We start from the raw sequence: 20751 nt of genomic DNA, 5'->3' as shown, positions 1-20751 counted from the left end.
TTTAAGATTTTATTCTTTAAGTAATCTCTACACCCAAAGTGATGCTTGGATTTACAACCCTGAGATCCAGTGTTGCATACTCCACTGACTGAGCCAACCAGGTGCCCAATGAATCATATATTCTTGAACATATTTACGTGTACCCTTTATAGTTATAAGGAGAAATAATTTTTTTCTCAAATATGGAAGAGGGTATTATTCAGAATACCTGAGTGTCCTTTACACAAAGGAAATTCAACAGAATGCTGACCTGTCCAAAATTTATGATTATGGTATGGTGCTGCAGAGGTCAGTGGGTACCTCTCACACAGACTCAGCACACTGTTCACATTCATCAAGATACTTATAAAGCCTATCAACTCAATTCTCACAACAACCCATTTCAAATTATCATGTGTCAGAGGCTTTTGAAATCTCTTGTAAGTGACTCAGGCTATGGTTAGCCTGATAAAACTGTAACCCAGAAGATTCAAAGGTATATATACTGGTGGGAATAAAAATGCAAAGCTTTATCTTATTAATAGTATTGAGATACATGCAGTTTGGAGGAGCAAACATCTAGATGCTAGTGATAAAAAAAAGTATTTTTGTCGTTGCGCAGATAACAGAAATACCTTACAAGTGTATTTCACACCTCAAAAAATGTTTTCTGATCCATTATCACATTTGATTTTCAAAAAACTCTCTAAAGCAGATCCATGTCATAACAAGGAAAAGAAAGAAGACAAGGAAGTAGTCCTCAAAGAATTGTATTTTAAATGGATGAGATTCTTTGTTTTCTAGATTTAAAAAAAAAAAATCCCATTACTTTACGATCCAGCAATCCCACTCGTCAGTATCTATCCAAAAGAATTGAAAGCAAGAACTTGAACAGGTAAATGTATACCTATGTTCACAGCAGCATTATTTACAATGGCCAAAATGTGGAAGCAACCCAAGGGTCCATCAACAGATAAATGGGTAAATAAAATACGGTATATACATATAGCAGAATATTATCCGGCCCTGAAAAGTAAGGAAATCCTGTCACATGCTGTAATGTGGATAAACCTGGAGGACATTGTATTAAGTGAAATAAGCCAGTCACACGAAGACATATACTCTATGACTCCATTTATGTGAGGTATCTAGAGCAGCCAAATCCACGGTAAGAGAAAGTAGAATGGTGGTTTCAAGGGATTGGGGAGAAGGAAAAATGAGGAATAATTGCTTAATGGCTATAGCTTCAGTTTTGCCAAATGAACAAGTACTAGAGATTATACAGCAGTGTGAATATACTTCACAAGTTTGAACTGCAGACATAAAAATGGTTAAGGTGATAAATTTTGTGTTATGTGAATCTTCCACAATAAAAAAACAAATGGTCTTTTCCAAGCACCACATCTCACAAACCTGTCCAAAAACTTCTTCGTTAACAGTGAAAGTGAGGTCTAGGATATCTGTGATGTTGTTGTCCTTCATCCATTGCAAACTCTGGTGAAATTCCTCATCCAGATATTCCAGATCACTTAAATCACAGGGCCTGGATGCATCCCAAGGGTGAAAGGTAAACAGATTGTTAAACAAACGGCTGCCCAGACCTGGCTAAAACAATATACACTGAGTCTAACAATTTGATACTTTTGAATACATTGATGAATCTTTCCATTCATTCAATGCTTTTTTTTGTTTTTGCGAATGACAGTAATAAACATGGGATAGTTACTGACTCAGGAACTCTTGATGGCAATTGGATAAAAGTTTTTTTAAAACATTTAAAAACAACTAAGTTTTAGATCAATTCTACTTAGTAGTGTAATGCAAAATTTGTAATGTTACTGTAATTATTTATATAAACTGATTCATATCCTTTATATGATGTTAGAATTGTCTACTCCTATGCTTACATAAAAACTCCAAATACCTTTTTATTGTACTAAAAGATTTATGTGATATCTAAGCATTCAGGAAAGTGAACAAACAGGAATGGTTAGGGCAAAACAGGGACAAAGGGTCAGTGGTGCCAGGGAGGTCAGCGACTGTTGTCCCATAGGCAGGGCTGCGGACCATGGCCTGCAATACACTTACAGTCTCAGGAGTGCCTTATAGAAGGGCCTTGTGAAGAAGGCATCAAGAAGGTACTGATGGATCAAAGCCAGGCCTAGGATCCGACCACTAAACCTGAACCTGGAACACAGACAAGGCAGAGCAATTTAAGGCCAGGTAGAAATTTACACTGTTAAAAATTTCAATTTGTATTTGTGTTTGATGTATTTCTTGATAATACTCATTGTAAGTTGTTTAAGGAATTTGCCAATTAATGACACAAGGGAGGTACCCATTCTCCTTCTCCTTCTTACTCTTTACCATAAACAATGCCTATGTGCTTGGTATGTGCTAAAGGAACCCTCCTTTCCCCCAGGTACAAGAATAGAGTCATTAGGCTGGAATTCTCTCCTCAGAACTGATGGTATAAGGACCCAAGAGAAGAAATGCACTGTAAAGGGGAAGTCTGGAACCTAGATAAACAGTCCACACTGAACCTGAGGAGGACCTGAACCCAAGACACAGAAAATTTTTTTGGACCGTCCATCCTTATCTGTTCAGATATTCCAGAGATACCACCTGAAGGTCAAATGTGCACCTGATACCTGCCAAGAGGTGGAGAATTTGAGTATGAGTCCCATATGGCAGTTGTGCTTACAGTCAGTGGGAAGAGTTACATTGAATCACATTGTGATAAGCAATAAGCTGAGCCCACATTGCTATTAAATACTGCCAGCCACATGCAAACAAAGAACAGGTCTCTGCTGGAAGAATTGGTCCTGTAGATCTAGCTACCTCCAGCTGTAAGGGCCTTTACCAATTTAAATCCTTGTTGGGGCAAATCCTGGGATTTTTTCTAATATCCTGGAAGTTTTGCTAATAACCTGCTTGGCTGAGTGCTGAGGCTCCCTTGGTCCCATTGTGGCCCTGCTCCGCAACCAGATTCTTATCTGCTTGGTCTAACACCCTGGTTTCCTCACTGTGTGGGCCTTGGCCATCTCTGGCTCCTATGTCCATATAACAGGGGTCTCCCTGGTCTCTTTCCATCTAAGTAGATTTTTCACCTAAGTGTGAACTTAATTGTGATTTTTCAGATGGTCTTAGTTGGAATTTCCAATTAACCCATCTTTACTACCTTTCATGAGGTTCTTTTCAGGCTCAGAAGATTTCCTATTCTTTACTATAAAAATTGTTTAAATTAATAGATCATTTGATCCCATAGAATAAGCATAATTATAAACAACACTTCAAATTGGCAATAGTCCTGGGGCTCCTGGGTGACTTAGTTGGTTAAGGGACGAACTTTGGCTCAGATGATGATCTCACAGCTCCTGAGTTCGAGGCCCACATCGGGCTCTGCGCTGACAGCTCAGAGCCTGGAGCCTGTTTCTAATTCTGTGTTTCCTTCTCTATCTTTCCCCTTCCCTGCTCACACTTTGTCTCTCTTTCTCTCTCTCAAAAATAAAAACATTAAAAAAATTTTTTTTTTAAAAACCCAAAAAACAAAGAAAAAAAAAAAACAAATTGGCATATTTCAGGTGGTCAATTGTATTTGCAGGAAACAACATGGGAATATTAACATAGAAATATTGGGGCGCCTGGGTGGCGCAGTCGGTTAAGCGTCCGACTTCAGCCAGGTCACGATCTCGCGGTCTGTGAGTTCGAGCCCCGCGTCAAGCTCTGGGCTGATGGCTTGGAGCCTGGAGCCTGTTTCTGATTCTGTGTCTCCCTCTCTCTCTGCCCCTCCCCGTTCATGCTCTGTCTCTCTCTGTCCCAAAAATAAATAAAAAACGTTGAAAAAAAAAAATATTATTGACTCCAAAGAGACTAGAGGCAAAGGGAGGCTCAGCGAAGGCGTTATGGGCTGCACCGTGGATGGAGAAGTTCATAGGATAATTAGATATCTTAGAGTCCTTGAGTCCTTGCGGCCAGGGTGCCCCACCAGTGCTTCATCCCTCAGTGCTCTCTCCTGCCCTGCCCAATCAGTCCCAAACATGGTTACCACAATCCTGTTTACTTCTACTCCAATATAGGCTTACCCATTCTAACTGTACTCTAAGCATTACAGCTGATAATTCTAGCATGATGATGGGGTTGGTGACCATCCAGATGGAGATGACCAAGGCCACCCAAAGCAGAAAGACAGCAAAGATCAATACAGGTGCCTGGCTAAGTACCCTCCTCATTTGGAGGTGGCCCCAAAGGGCCTACTAAAGAAATATTGTAATCTCAGCAGGGACTAAGTACCCACAGATATGGAGTAGATAAAAATATTACACAAAAATCCAAGTTTCAACTCAATGTTGAAAAAATGGAATATTTCAATGAATTGTGAATTTTCTAACAAAATATAAAATTATTCAAACCTATTCAAGAAGAAGTAGAAAACTTAAATAGACCAATAACTACAGTGTGAACTAGAAAATTATAAGGAAAAAGGACTTCTACAAAATTGATGCTGGGAATGGATATATATACCCATGTATTTAAAGACATAGTCTTTCAAACCCTCCACAGATAGAAAACTCCCTTGCTATATAAATAGTTCAGAAATCATAAAAGTATAGAAAACTCAGTTCATCATTATGAGTTACATCACCATAAATGGAATCTGGAAAAGAGCAAAAGAAAGAAAACTAAAGACATCTCACTCATACATTAAAAAAATCATAAATAAAACACCAGAACCTACCAATCCATTCCCAGAACAATGCAAAATGATTAAAGATATTTGATTTTAGGAAACTGAGGACAGTTTAATATTAGGTATTCTATTATTAGAATAAATTATGATGTCAAAAGACAAAAGTCATATGGCATTTTTGGTTGTTGTTAGAAGCTGAAAAGTTAGTTGTTAGTATCTGCCATCAATCTCCGAGGAAAAAAATCTTTGTAGTAACCAGGACGAGAAGAATCCTTCCCTACCATAATGAGGAACATCTATCTCAGCACACTATTTAACAGTAAAAACACAGAAGGATGCTGGTTACCACCACCCTTTACAATATGCCTGGTATGTGACCTCGTGCAAGGACTTAACTACCTGATTTCCACTTCCTCTTCTGGAAAACTGCACTCTTTAAATGATATCATTGTCTTATTTTATGTGGGCTTCCAACACCAACTTGTGGTAATTAGAAATATTTCAGTTTAAGTAAACTTCAACTAGCTTAAGCCAAGGGGAAATTCTTTATAAGTCCCTAGTGGTGTCTCACAGAATCCAGGGTCAGGAATGCAGTTGGGCATCAGAAAAATGAGGGACTCAAGTGACTTCTCCCTTCTGCATCCACCTTTTCCCTTTGGCTCCTCTCTGTGCACATCTGCTCCCTTCTTCTCTCTTGCCATCAGCGCTTCTCATGGTTTTCATCCTGGAGTTCAAGAGCAACTTGAGTCTCTTTGTCCTAGGTCCAAATTTCCAGCACGATTTCTTGCTTGTTGCAACTCAGGTTGGATGCTCACCTTGGATCAATTGTAAGTGATCAGGAAAGCAAGGTCTGGGGAGGATATCTCAGGGTTTGGTGTCTTGCTCAGCACTGTGCAGCAAAGATCACCACTGCCTACCTCTCAACAAAGGGCTGTGACCAGATGGAGTGTGGCAGATGGCATGGTTTCTAGCACAGCGGACTTGCAACGCAGACCACCAATAGACAGTTGTTTGTTTGCTTTGAAAGGAGTAGACCATAAGATGGAATTTCTAAAGACCAAATTATACTGGTTTCACAGTATAGGCTGATGCAGGCCACTAGTAAGCTCTAGATATTTTTTTGTAGCTGTGCAAGCAATCTATGATAATGTGGTTTGGCTTTGCATAAACACAGACAAGATGGCTCATAGCTAGACCAAAATACATATAGTAAGATATATTCCAGAGTGATGAACTGTGATCTAGAATGAGTTTGTGTAAAGCACAATACAACTGTACAATTCAAACCCAAAACAATAGCTTAAAAAGCATAGATTGGAATGGAAAGCCTCCTTTACCAGTTGATGAATTGCCATGGTGCTTAATTTCATTTATGACAAAACATCTTCTAGTGATCCTGCACTTCCTTTATTTATCTCATTTAGCTTGAACAATTACTTGTTGGGAGAGTGATTGTATGTGTTGTTACAAATGTGTAGGAATTATGAAATGGAAAGAAATTATGTCTCTTTACTTCTGTATTAATAATTGAAGAAATTATGCACATAATTTATTTTATTTTTTTATTTTAAAGTGTTCTTTTTTTAATGCTTATTTATTTATTAAGAGAAAAAGAGAGACAGAAAGTGAGTCAGGGAGAGGAAGAGGGAGGGAGTCACAGAATCTGAAGCAGGCCCCAGGCTCTAAGCTGTCAGCATAGAGCTCGAACTCATGAGCTGTGAGATCATGACCTGAGCTGAAGTCCGATGCTTAACTGATTGAGGCACCCAGGTGCCCCTACTGTGCACATAATTTAAGCAAAAAAAAAAAAAAAAAAAGTTTGTTTTGATCTAAGTTACTTGGCACAAATGGGTTTTTAAAAAATGTTTATTTATTTTTGAGAGAAAGAGAGTACAAGTGGGGCAGGGGTAGAGAAAGAGGGAGACAGAATCCGAAGCAGGCTCCAGGCTCTGTGTTGTCATCACAGAGCCCAATGCAGGGCTTGAACTCATGGATCCCGAGACCATGCCCTGAGCTAAAGTCGGACGCTTAACTGACTAAGCCACCCAGGCACCCTGGCACAAACAGTTTTAAGGACAGATAAAAGTAAGTCACTACAGGCACCTAGATGGCTCAGGCAGTTAAGCATCTGACTTCAGCTTAGGTCATGATCTTGCGGTTTGTGGGTTCGAGCCTCGTGCTGGGCTCTGTGATGACAGCGCAGAGGCCTGGAGCCTGCTTCCGATTGTGTGTTTCCCTCTCTCTCTGCCCCTCCTCCTCTCATGCTCTGTCCCTCTCAAAAATAAACATTAAAAACAAACAAAAAAAAGTAAATTGCTACAGAAGTACGAGATCATGCCTTCCCTGCCTGTGAGTATGCATGGGTCACTTTAATATCCAGGCCTCAAGCCCCCATTGCAGAGCCCCCATGAGTGAACTTGCAGGGCCTCCGTCCTTCCTTCCTCCTCAGGGACCCCATAAGGAGTCTCATCGGATACTGCAGACCAGCCTAGCTCTCGGGGTGTGGCCCTGTTCCTCCTTCTTTGCTGGGCCACCATTCTTAAAGCCATACTGATCTCAGCAAATCCCAGAGATAGTTAATGTGCTGCATGTTCTGGTGCCACTGCCATCGACCCCCAGGCTGCTGCCCAAGATCTACGCTTCGAAGAGGCTTGTGCTCATTTTTATTTTGCTGGTAGGGAAACAGCTCCTCGGTATTGACCTGCTCTGGTAGGGGGACTTCACAGCACAGTTTCTGGGGACCTGAGAGTTTCCTGGGACTCTTTTTGAAGTGCATTCATTGTCCTTGAATTCCTAGGCTGGCAAAGCCATGGTGGGCCTAGGGAGCAGCTACCACCCCTCATTCACGATTCCAGCTCAGGCTTGCTGGCCACTCGGGCCTGCTGTGCCATTTTTCTGCTTCTCTTGAGCTGTGTTATTTCTGAGGACCCCAGATTCCCTGCTCACACTTGCTTTTTGTTGGCTTCCCTTTGCAAGCCTATCAGACATGTCCACATGTGTTCAATTCCACTGAGGGACACCATTCAACTTCTCTTCACAGGAGGGGCCTCGGACCCCAGGTGAATCAGAGGATGCAAGTGAAGACAGCATGGAGATATCTGAGGACACGAGGAGACAAGGCATCTCCCTCAACTGCATGTACCAGGCATGTCTAAATCCACACACCAGCTATACCAGGGCAGGTCCCACAGGGGCCCTTCCCCTTGTACCAGATGGTGGGTCTCAACCTTTCCTCCATTCCAGCCACTTGAAGGATACAGCACTCTGATGGGTCAGGAGTGGGGCCTCCTTGCATCAGTAATCCTCAAGTTGTGGGAAGACAGAGTTTCCCTCTAGCTCCACCTTGCATATAATATGAAAACTCCCCAGGATATTCAGATATGCCAGCACCTTAAGATATATTCCTGACTTTTTAAAAACACAGAAGCCATTTTTCCTATTTGTTTACTGATCAGAGATGAATCCACAGAAACCCATTTGGACCCAAGACACCACAAAAATATGATCAATGTAGCAAAATACCAAGAACTCTATATTTAATAGAAAAAAAATCACTTCTATTGAGAGCCAATCAACAACAGGTTTCACTGGTAAGAAGGAATGGTCTGTTTTCCTTCAGGGGAAGAATATGCACAGCTTATAAGCAGACTTATCGACATAACCCCACCAACTTTGTGATTTGTAGAAATAGCACTTGGACCCTAGTTCTTTCCCATGCATTGATTTTCCATGCATTGCAAGTTTCTGTTATTGGCGTCATCGACACTTACCCTCCTGCCAAATCAAACCAAACCAAACGAAACAGAATTGGGCATTTTTTAGTGTAAAGAAAAATATGAACAACATAGAAAATACCAAATAAAAGTACATCAACTCCATTGCATGGGGGGACATCTTTCACCCTGATGGGTCTTTCCCCTGCATATCCCTGGATGAGCACAGACACACTTGTGTGTGTTTATGGGGTTGCCTTGACACTCCTGCTCCTCTGCAGCGTCCTCTTTTCACACCACAGGACAGCTCAGAGGCCCTCACATATCTGCAAATATAGATTTTCATCGTGAGATTTAAGTAAACTGGCAAAGTATTACATTTCATAAATGTTCTTCCCTTGGTTTGGCCCCTCCTGCTCTGGTGGAAACATAAGTATTTCTCATCTTTATCCATCTGCTCACAGGTATTGGGGGAGGCAGCATGCAGCCAGTTAACTCTGGGACCATCAGAGGACTTTTGAAATGGGCAGATATCAGTCTTCAAACAGCCTCCTCAATACCTCACTAGATGTCTGGAGGATGAACGGAGTTGCCTCTGTTCTCATAAAGACATGGAGGGAGATTATGGCAGGAGATCTAAAAGGAACCAATGTCACTGGCACGGATTTATCTCAGTTCCATCTGCATTTTGCACATTTTAGTGAGTTCAAAAGGTAATGGAGTTTCACACTTTCTAGCACATCTTCCCACGTGGCTTAAAGGCCCAACAAAGACCTGACTCCCCTTGAATGTATTATTGTTTGTTGACTCATTACTCTTTGGGCTATTTGCTAATAATTCAAAACAGGCAATTTGGTGGGAAAGAAAAAACTGTCAGTTCTGGTGTCAGGCTGCCTCAGGTTAACTCTTCTGACCTGTGTGACTTTGGACAAGCTGCTGAGCATCCATGAGCCTCAGTTTACTCATCTGCAAAATGGGGGTCATGATGGTACCGCTTGTATAGAGCAACTGCTAAAACACTAAAAGACTCTGTCCAAGGACTAGTGGAGGTCAGTCTACCTGGGTATTTAATACATATGATCTGTAGATCCCTTATACCAGGCTCAGAACCCCAGGGCTGTACACCCATGCTGGATTGAAGGATGAGAATTGGACTAAGCCAGTGGACTAGTCTGCTGTTTGCTGCTGCTGCAGAACCGCAAGCTTTTGCTCTGTTTACACATAGCATTCAGGCGTCACAGTGCATGATTTATTGAAATGAATTAAAAATTATCATCTGATTTTATCCCAGCGGAGCACAACTAAACAAGCCTACTGAAAATTTCTGAAACATCATATATCACTTGATGCCTGTTGATTAGGTTAATTGCTCACATTCCCAGTATTGATAGCAGGTCTCTAGTCAAGAAGAAAGCAAGAAAGACTGAACTGCAGAGGAGACTAGGTGACTGAGGCAATGTATTGAAAGACGTGGTGAATGTTTTACACCAAGAAGCCGACATAGCAGGTTTCCTCCTCCTTCCCCCTCTCCCTCTTCAATCTCTCCAATGGAACTTTGCGTGAGAGCATGTTTTAGCAGGAAGGTATTATGTAATGATTTCACAGTGTATTTTTCAACTGATTCTTTAAACGAAAACAGTTTGTGCAATGGCAAAAAATTTAGTCAGGAAGTTTAGGAGAGGAATTTCTTGTTCACAGGCTGAATTTAGGGTAGTGAAAGCAGACGGCTTGCCAAGGGAAGAAAATAAAAGACCAAATGACACCTTGGAAGGACAATTTGGAAAGTGAAACGAAACACTCTTAAAAGGCTTCTAATTAATCCCTTTATATACAAGTGATATAAAAATGGAATAAAACCCTCAGTGCACTATCCAGGCAATATGCTAAGTCTAAAAGATTCTGTAGTATGTATCTGGCATTAAACTTGCCCCCCTAATAATTGTCTCAAGGTGTCGTTGGGTTTGGTGATCTTCTCATTTTCTTCTTGACCTATAAGTAAGCCTTCAGTCTCCCTCTGTGTGACTCTGGTTTCTGGATATTTTGATGCAACACTACTCGGCATCACAGAGGCCCCTTGCATCAGCTTCAGCCTTGAAAGACCCAAAGCTGACCCCATCTCCTGGCCTTCCTGCCTAGAAAGGTAATCAGATTATTGAGTAATCAGTATATTGAGAACAGTAAAGAGGCTGGACACTTGGTTATAACATGCTTGGCTCTTGCTGCCTTTGGTGAGGGGATAGCAACTGGAGTAGATGTGGGAACATCTTGCAGGAAACAGAGATTTGCCCCAAATCCAGTACAGTTTTCAGACTTTGGAGGCCTCTTCCAAATGCCACAGCATCTCCTGGAGCAAAAACACCTGTCAGAAGCAACAATGTACTGGCAAATCCGAGGGGCTCAAAATCATTTTGTTGAGTCAATGAATGAGGCCATAGGGCTGCTAAAACTACACCCATGCCAGAATGCTCCCAGAACACCATCACAATGGCCTCCTTTCCAAGCTGTGACTCTGTGACTGCACCCACCTGTGCCCTGCCTAACACTTGCAGACTTGACAGCAGGTGGTTTGTATCAGCTGAATTCTAGAAGGCTCTCTCTGCAGAAACCATGTTTTCCATTCCTGCTACTTTCTTGACTGTCTTAGGTCACTGGTAATTGACCAGACTTGTGGGGTTAAGGTCTTTTAAGAGGTCTCAAAAGAATAGAACTGGTTCCTCAACTGCAGCACTATTGACTATTGCTGTCCAATGCACTCTAAGATGTCTGACACTACCTGTCGCCTCTACCCACTAGATGCTAGTACTTGTTGTGATAACCCAAATTGTCCCCAGACATTGCTCAATGTCCCTTGGTGGACGTGGCGGCAAAGCCATCCTCTCAGGGGAAGAATATCCAATTAGGTGATCAGAGTCTCCTTTCTAACTGACACATAGGCACCACTTGCCTCTCCTGGACCTTCTGAGGCAACGAGGTTCACCAATCTTAAGGCTTTATGCTCTACTCTGCAATACCTGGGCAGTTGTTCAGTACTCCTAGAATCTCTAAGTATACCTTCCTACTCCACCAGATGTTATTTTAGACTCCCACCAGGAACTTGGCCTCTAGGTTTCTCTTGGGGAACCGATGGGAGGGAAGAATGATTCTTTCCAAGAGCACCAGACTGTGTCATTCTTTCTGAGCAGATGACACCTGATCTGAATTAAGCCTCCAAGAGAATGAGCATTATAAGCTTGGGGAACAGCAATGTCCAAGGGGGACACATACAGTTTGTTTGAATAACAGAGAAGAGCCTAGTGTGACTGGACCGCAGACAGACAAAGGGGGAATGGTAGAACATGAGTTTGGAGAGATACCCAGGGGGCAGTCCATGGTAAGGACTTAGGATTTTATCCAAAGTGTGACAGGAATCCACTGGAGATTTCATGTAGGGTCTATGAATGAACTGATTGATATGCTGAAATGATCACTCTGGATGCTGTGTGGAGAGAGGTGAGTCTGGCAAGAGTGGAAGCAGAGAGAATAGTTTAGAGGTTCCTGCAGTAATCCAGATGGGTGATGACGGTGTCTTACACTAGGTTGTGATAGTGGAGGCGATGAAGTCAGATTCAGGATGTATTTTCACGATAGAGCCAAGAGGATTTGTTGATGGACTGGATGGGAGATGTGAGAGAAAGAGAGGCATCAAAGACATTCCATGATCTTGGACCAGAGCGATTGTGTAGATTGTGGTGTCATTTATCAAGATGGAAAACACCAGAAGAGAAAGTTGCAGGAAAAACTTGAGAGTTCTCTTTCAGACATATTAGGTTTGTCACGCCCATTAAATATCTGGGTAGAGCTGTTGAGTAGGCAGCTGTACCAATGAGTCAGTACTTCCGGGAACAGGGCCTGGCTGCAGATATTAATGTAAGGGTCGGCAGGATGTAGGTTGCAGTTGTAGTTATGTAGCTGGATAGGATTTCCCCAAAGAAGTGTATGTAGATAGAGAGGTGGGCCAAGGGCTGAGCATTCATGGATCTGAAAGATGAAGAGGCACAATAAAATATATTGAGAAGAAATGGCAATGAGGTTGGAGAGGAACCAAGAGAACATGTTTTGGGATGGAGACAGAGACCAACTGTGTCAAGTGCCTCTGAGATCAGGTCACAGGAAGTCTGAGAGTTGCCCAGTGGATTTGGCAACCTTGATGAGAGCTGTTTCCGCGGGGGTAAAGGGGAGGAAAGGCTAGCTAGAGAGAATGGGAGAAGAGGAAGTGGACAAAGTAAGCACAGATACTCTATATGAATGTGTCCCTAAAGAGGAGCAGTAAATCAGAGTGGTAGGTGGAAAAGGGTGTGACACCAAAGAAGGCTTGGGTTTATTTTTCACATGAGAGAAATTATGGTGTGTTCATGAATTTCCAATTTCAACAAATTTACTGAGTGCCTTCTATGTATGAAGTGTGTAGAAAGATGACAAAGGTAAATGTTCATTCTGAAGAGTTTACAGGACAGTAGGAGGAGAGACATAACAATGCAGCATTTCATTGCCACATGAGATGTGCTGTAGAAAAGTACGTGGGGTGTGTGAAAACACAGAGGAAGGACACTTGTTGATTTGGGAGGGATTAAATCTAGGCAGGGTTCCTGGAGGAAGTGATGACTGAGGTAAGCTTGGAAGAATGAGTAGAAATTAGATCACTTTAAGGCAGGGAAGGGGTGGGGCGCCTGGGTGGCGCAGTCGGTTAAGCGTCCGACTTCAGCCAGGTCACGATCTCGCGGTCCGTGAGTTCGAGCCCCGCGTCAGGCTCTGGGCTGATGGCTCAGAGCCTGGAGCCTGTTTCCGCTTCTGTGTCTCCCTCTGTCTCTGCCCCTCCCCCGTTCATGCTCTGTCTCTCTCTGTCCCAAAAATAAATTAAAAACGTTGAAAAAAAAAATTAAAAAAAAAAAAAAAAGGCAGGGAAGGGGTTTCCAAGAAAATAAAATCACGTGAGGAAAGAGGTAGGAAATAGAATGGAATGTGTTTAGAAACGCATGCAATTCATGATGACTAGAGCACAAAGAGTGAGGAGGGGCAAGATTAGGCTGAAGAAAGAGGAAGTAGGAGGTCCTGCAAGGTCTTATTTTCCACGCCAATAAACTCAGCCTTTAAATCATAGAGAATGGGGACCCACTGAAGGGTTCAAGCAAGGGAGTGATATATTTGGTTTGTGATTTAAGAAATCAGTCTGCAGTCAAATGGAGGGGAGACTTGAGGAGGGCAGATAGGAGGGTGTATTAAGTATGTTCAGGTCATTGTGAGAAAAATTTTGGAGGTAAAAATGTCAGGACCTGGAGCTTTATGTGAGTAGAAGAAGGGAAGGATGGTAGGAGGTGGTTCATGGGAGAGATTAGATGCTAACTTGGAGGAGGATCAAGATAAAGATGTCTAGTAGGTATGTGGATAAAAGAGTCTGCAGCTCAACAGAGAGGTCAGGCTACAAATAGCTTTAGAATTCATATTGTAACATGGAGAGAACTTTATAAAACTATAAACTTTGATTCTATTGTTATATTTTTATAGAATTATATCTATCTTCCCATCTATCCAACCGCCTATAAAATATCATGGAAGGACTTGAGACAAAATATTAATAGTACCTACTTCTGTGTGGAGATATTTCCTTATGTGAATTAAATTTCTTACAATGAATGCACAATACTGATATTATAAAATTATATATGTTTATTTATGTAAAAAATATGTAAGTTAAAGTTTCCATTAAGGGAAGGACTGATGATCGTTCACTGGGTTTGTTGATTAGGTGCTCATAGAAAGGGCAGTTTTGGTGATGAAACTGATCTGATACTGACCTGATACTGACATCAGATTCAGTAGGAGATTGAATGAGGGAAAGGAGTCATAACCAGGGGGAGAAGGTAAACTATAAAGATGGATGAGAAAGAGAAAATTGCTGGAGCAAGGGTATGGAGGAGATGGGAGCAGATGGATCCAGAGCCTAAGTGGAAGGGTCTGTCCTGAACAGGAGGAGGGCAATGCCGAGAAGGTGTCAGCACTGGGAATTTGTAGCTGGGGTGGGAACTTGAGGTGGTCACCTCAGTGTTTCTACCTTAGTAGGATCTGAAGTCATCTCCCCAAAGTGAAAAAGTCTGGTTGGTAGGGGCTTTCAGGCCAGTGGAATGCAAGACTCATCAGTCCAAGGACTGGTGAGCTTTGCTGTACAACCTGCTGAGGTCAAAGAGTGTGATTTAGGACTGTACCATTTCTCAGGATTATTTCATTTTCTTTGGTTCTAGAGGTACAGGAGACAGCTCTGGCACTGAATGTGGGAGAGTGTGTTTTGACATTGAACCAAGGTGGCGTTTTGCCCATCAGATGGAGTGTAAGCATGGAGGCCTGGGGTGAAGGGAGCCATGCCAGATGGGAAGGAGATGGCGAGTCTGAGGCGCAAATGAACTTGGTGAGCAGCTGTGATAGGGGGAGGAGGTGGGAACACTGGCTTTAGAATGATTGATGGTGGGATTTTAGAGTTTTCAATTTCAAATATGGCACAGTTCTGGGTGATAATGAGTCTGGGAGAGCCATTATGGGAGCAGGTGGATGAAGTGCAATGTAGGTCAAGGCCTCTGGGGTTAGGGAAGTTAGGTCTATTCTCTACACCCACCTTTATTCACATAATGTTTCAAGGAATGTGTAAAGAATCCCCTCCTTCATATTGCCAAAGTTGTTTAAATATTGCATATGCGAGGCATTTTTATTTGGTTTTCATAGCACCATGTGTGAGGAAACAGTGTGGCTGAGAAACCTTGAAATTTTCCTTATCTGCCACGAAAGAGACTCTGCCAACACAAGATAATGACAGGATATTATCTTCTGATTGCTAATTAGCAACTAAAATGAGTGTCTAGCCCTGATGCCTGCCAAGTGCCCGCTATTAATATCAGCCTTGCAGGGGGCAAACGAGTAAGAACAAGGCTGCTTGTTCCTCAACATGGTGGCCAAATGAACGACTTCTTTTTAGAGAAATCTCTTCTAGAAGTATATAATGCAAATTATCTGTGTCTGTAGTGGGTTGAATGGTGCCCCCCAAAAATATACATCCACTTCCTAAACCTTGGAATCTGGGAATGTGAACTTATTTGGAAAAAGGGTCTTTGCAGATATGATTAAGGATCTCAAGATGAGATCACTTGGATTATTTACATGGGCTCTAAATTCACTGACAAATGTCCTTACTAGAGACAGAAGACAAGACATAGAAACAGGGGAAAGGCCACAAAAAGACAGAAACAGAGATTGGAGTGACAGCCACAAGCCAAAAAGTGCTTAGAGCCACCAGAAGCTGAATGAGGTAAGAAAGGATTCTCCTCTAGAGACTTCAGAGGGAGCATGTCTTTACCAACACTTTGATTTTGGGATTCTGGCCTCTGGACTAAGAATGTCCAGTCTGTGGTAATTTGGTATGGCAACCCTAGGAAAGTAATATTGAGCACAAATATAGAATCCAAAAATCCTCTTCTTCAGGTTTCTGGAATGCATATTGTATATTCTCAATAAGCATGTTGTTACGTAGTTTGTAAGTTGATCCACTAAAGTCATAATATTTAATTTTATGAAAGAACAAAATTTATCTAATTTTGAATGAGACATGGAGTCTAGTTCCATGCCCAGAATTATGCAGAAAAGTTGGCCGAAAAGGGCTGCTTGCTGGATCACTAAAATACTCTCAAATCTGCTATATTCTCATCTAACTGAGTAACTTAGGAAAGTTAAGTTTCAAAAATCTTAATTATCTGAGCTACACAGAGCAGAGAATATAGGAATAGCAATGTTGCTGTGCTCTAAGCAGAATCCACAATGCCTAACTGACCCTTTAAAAGTTATGTCCCTCTCTTGCCTATGACTCATTGAGCAATGCATAATATTTCACTAAAACTCAGGTTAAAAAATAATCAATTTGATATTGCCTAAACAACTATTAGGCCTGCTTGCCTTCTTTCCGAAAAATCATAATGAGGTACCTACCATTTTTGGGCACTGGCTGGTTGTTGGCCTACTTGAATGAACACAACAGAAAAGGCTCCCAAGTTCCCATGGAGCATACTATCTAGCGACTTAGGGTTCAGGAAATTATTAGAATTACTGAAAGCCTCAACTACAGTGACATTCTTTAATTTTCATGTGACTGGCAAAATAACAGTGGCTCTGACAACACCAAGTTCTACACATGTACCGATGTAACCAGGAAAGCAGGGTGACTTGAAGCTACTTAAGTAATTGGTTCTGAATTAACTGTATTGATAGAGGGAGAGTATGGGAAACATAAACCAAACAAAATAATAAACAAATATGATATTGAGGCTTGCAACTATGTTTTATTTGGCTTCAGTGTTTTGAAGATTTATCTAGTAACTGTACTTTTCTTTAGATGATAGAATTAGTTGATATTCTTTGAGATTATAATATAAAGACAAAGTCCCCAGGAACCTGGACAGTAGGGAAAGCCAATTTTGGGGTCTACATTTGTTACTCATCATCTGAAAACTTGAAGCCCTTCTTGCCCTTTTTGCCCTTAAAGATCCCAAAGTCCCAAGGCATCTGCCCAGCCTATGCCTGGGGGTCTGTCTCCTGGATCATATTAGATACTTCCTTAGAAACCAATGATCTGCCTCCTCAGATCACTTGGATCCCTTGATCCTGTTCTCAACTTGATTAAGGTTAAACATCTGTCCCTGGCTCACCTCTGCAAATGCCATTCTCAACACTTTTTCTCAAACAGCTTTACTATTTTCAATTTAGGAAACCCATTCTAGGTGGTTCATATTGATCCCAACCCTCTGTTCACTCCAGTTTCTGTTGATGCCAAACTCCACCCTTCCCCCTGCCATGAATATACATCTCATCTCATGAGATTGAGGCTAAACAGAAAATAAACCTCTGTATTTTCACATAACTTATGTCTCTTTCAGTTTCTCTCAATAGACAAGGTGCTATTGACTCTCTTAATTCCATCCAGTATTTAAATAAATCAGAAAACGAACAAATTTCATGGAAAGTGCATCTTTCAGTGACTTAAACAATAGCTCCAACTTTGTTAATTTTTATACTTAGAAAGAGTCAAGCCTATGGATTCTCAGCCATGATGTTGGCCACATATTCTAATTTATCCTTGGGCTTGACATTGTTACTAGAATGCTCTCCTTTTTCTTTGTGCTCAAAGCAAATATTTAAGGTGGGCAGCATCAATTATCATTTATTTAATCAAGCCATAATAAATATATTCATAAAAAAGAGTTTGAGTCATATAATCAAAGCATAATTTTTAATCCCCATTTTATATATATGATGCAGTCAGGTAATGTAAATAGTCTGGTCAAATTAATTAATTCTGATTCTTTCAGAAGCATTCCTCAGTTTAAATCCCAATACACCAGGGAAATCAAGAGAACAGTAAATGGCAGCTCTCCTTCCTGTGCAGCAAGGAGTTTCTTCCACCCTTCCACCAATGATTGATCATACAAAATCTGCTATAACTTCTTTTCCAATACTGTAAGCACACAGGAGAGCTGGAGCAAAATAACAGCCTGAAAACCCAGATCTTCTCTACAGTGGGAACTTTTTTTTTTTTTTTTTCTTTTAAATCCTTTCAATTTTAGGTCTACAATGGGCATGTCACAACTTTTGCACTCCTCTCTTCCCTTCTACAAATAAGGGATAATAATGTTAACATTTGCTTACCTACCACACAGGAGAATTAAAAACAAGAGTAATTTAATGTTAATAGGTTCTTTGAAGATGAAAAGGCCTTTGTAATTGCTAAGATATATTCTACTTTATAAACCTATCTCAAAGATACTCCTCTTTCCTTATGCTCATAACAATTATTAATTAAACATAATTATCCTTTCTCAACCTCATTATTTAAGTGCATACAATATTTATGATGTTCCCACACAGTGTACATTTCTATGCTTTACCAAATATCATTGCCTTCGTTTTTGGATTTTTATGTTTTCTAACTTCTCACACTTTGGTAAATTGAGTGAAAATCTGTTGTTTCTGCCTGTGGTGATTTCATTACTCTGTGTGAAAACTGCATGAACTTCTAGCTTTCTTCTTCCCATGTCTCTGAGGGCTCATGAAGCTGCCAGCATCTATGGCAGTGTTTCTTCAAGCGTGGCGACCCTTCTGTTGGCATCAGACTCCCTGGGGTGCTTGTTAAAATATGGGTGCCTGGAGATGAGACTCTGTGGATGGGTTCTGGAAATCTGCATTTAAAACAAGTTCTGCAGTTGCCAACTAAAGAGAACCATGGGCTTCATATCCCTCGTCCTTTTATTTATTTATTTTTAAATGGGAAAAAAAAGATCTGAAAGTAAGAAGTGAAGTTTTGCCTTAGTTATCAGCCATTGTGCTTTCAGCACAGACATCAGAGAAGGGATGGGGTATAAAGCCCTGTCTCTTCTCAAAGCAAAGGGTACAAAGTGACCTGCTTGGCCTCCCCTCAGCCCACTTACCTGCAGCCACACACATCTGTCTGTGCCACCTGCCTCCCCGATAAATTGGAAGGTTCTTCTTTTTGCCAAAGCTAATCCCCTTTACACATTACCAACCTCACGTGTGCATCTGCAGCCTACACTAGTCAGTTCTTTCCCTCTGTCCAGGAAGTGGGAGCTGTCCCGGGTTCAAAGATTCTCTCTTCACTCATGTGACAGTGTCTTTCCTCCTGTCCCTTCAGGGCTCTTGTCCCATCAATTTTCTGCTCTCTCTTAGAAGTCAAGTCTTTGCCTCTTTTCTTACATCATCCCCTTACATGCTTCTAGCTGCTGTACACAGCTAGGCTCCCAGAAAGAGCCACTTTTCAGGGCCATTGATTGCTAAAATAATTTTTTTAATAGAAGTATAATTAATATACACTATCCTACTAGCTTCAGGGGTACATCATTACAAATTTATACATTACAAGATGCTCACCACGGTAGTCCAGTTATCATCTGTCCACCATACCAAGTTATGACAATGTTACTGATTCTATTCTCTATGCTGGACATTACGTCCCCATAACTTACAGAAGCAGAACTCCCTTTGGAAAGTGAACACACCTTGCAAACATCAGGGGCAAATGCAACAACCATAACATCCCTGCTACGGAGCTGTTCTGGAACAAGTGTTAGGAAAGTGAGGTTTTGATTCTTTGCAGCTCCTAGTCCTCCCAGAGGGGTGACATTTCCTTGTTCCTTGTTCTGTGCCACGCCCACCATTGTTTCATTCCCTGTTTGGTGCACATTCCTGCTAGCTGAGTTCAGCGTTTGGCCCCAAGCTAGTCTCCCATTTCCACAGCTTATACTGGGCTGCACTTGGCCCTGGCATCTCCACCGGTGGTTTTGTCTGTAATTGCTCCCTCCTGGTCTAGAGGAAGACTGAGGCATGGTATTGGGCCCTCCTGTGCAGCTGTAGGCCTGCTAGAAGGGACAGGGTAGCCGGTGGTGTAGATGACAGCACTCAGCCTAAGAGAACCGGCTGCCTGCAGCCCTCCCAAGGGACTCCACTGGTATTCTGATCCCTGAGAGGCATGTCCTCTAATCTTTGCCCCTGGGTCCATGTGGCAATGGTTGTGGAAGCAAATGATTACAGTAGGTGGGAGGCTCCCTTCTGGATGGACGAGAAGGAAGCAGAGCATGGAGTTAGGGGCCTGACTGCACCGAGGTTCTTGCCTGGTCCCCACTCAGAGGCTAAGTCATGCTGCTCAGGTAGCCAGAGATGTCTAATAGGTGACTTGTTCCAATGTTGACTGTGTTTTTATGACACTAAAATAGGCCTGCAGAAATATTCTTTATCCTGCAAAAATGTTGCTGCCCTGGTTCAGCCACAAGACACTTAATCTCTTCCGAACCCCTTTCCATATGGGAACATTAAAACAGTTGTTCTCAACCGGGAGACATCTGCCTCCCAGGAGACATTTGGTGATGTCTGGAGACATTTCTGGTTGTCACAACTGGGGGTGGTGATGGGGTGCAACTGTACCTAGTGAGCAGAGGCAAGGGACACTGTTAAACATTCTCCAGCACATGGGACAGTCCCTACAGTAAAGAATTATCTGGCCCAAATGTCAATAGTGCTGAGGCTGAGAAGTTGCGGATCAGATCGAAGGAAGCACTCTAGCTCTCTCTAGCACCTTCTCATGTCCCTGTAAAATGTGAAGGAAAGAAAAATAGCATCTACATTTAAATGCATATGGGGTGCCTATTACTTGCTCAGTACTTTTACAACCACCATGCAGAATAGGCACTGTTATCTCAAGGACGCTGAGATTCAGACAGGGTAAGACACCTGACCAGGCTTACACAGCAATGAAGAGCTGCAGTAGGAATTTATACCCGTGTTTGCCTG

At 41.8% G+C, this 20751-nt stretch overlaps 1 protein-coding gene across 5 annotated transcripts in view; it reads right to left on the bottom strand.

Moving 5' to 3' along the window:
• HECW1 (HECT, C2 and WW domain containing E3 ubiquitin protein ligase 1) overlaps positions 1-20751 on the bottom strand; it is a 422722-nt gene that overhangs the window by 20295 nt on the left and 381676 nt on the right. For all 5 annotated transcript variants that reach the window (XM_058725487.1, XM_058725484.1, XM_058725486.1 and 2 more), the window contains 2 exons: positions 2068-2166; positions 1393-1522 (listed from right to left, as the gene is read on the bottom strand). In XM_058725487.1, coding sequence (XP_058581470.1) covers positions 1393-1522; positions 2068-2166 — 229 coding nt within the window. The remainder of the gene's footprint in view (positions 1-1392; positions 1523-2067; positions 2167-20751) is intronic.

The sequence above is a fragment of the Neofelis nebulosa genome, chromosome 4 (assembly GCF_028018385.1).
Source record: "Neofelis nebulosa isolate mNeoNeb1 chromosome 4, mNeoNeb1.pri, whole genome shotgun sequence".
NCBI lineage: Eukaryota > Metazoa > Chordata > Mammalia > Carnivora > Felidae > Neofelis > Neofelis nebulosa.
Note: the sequence above shows the minus strand (reverse complement) of the source record. Positions and strands in the feature narration are given on the sequence as shown.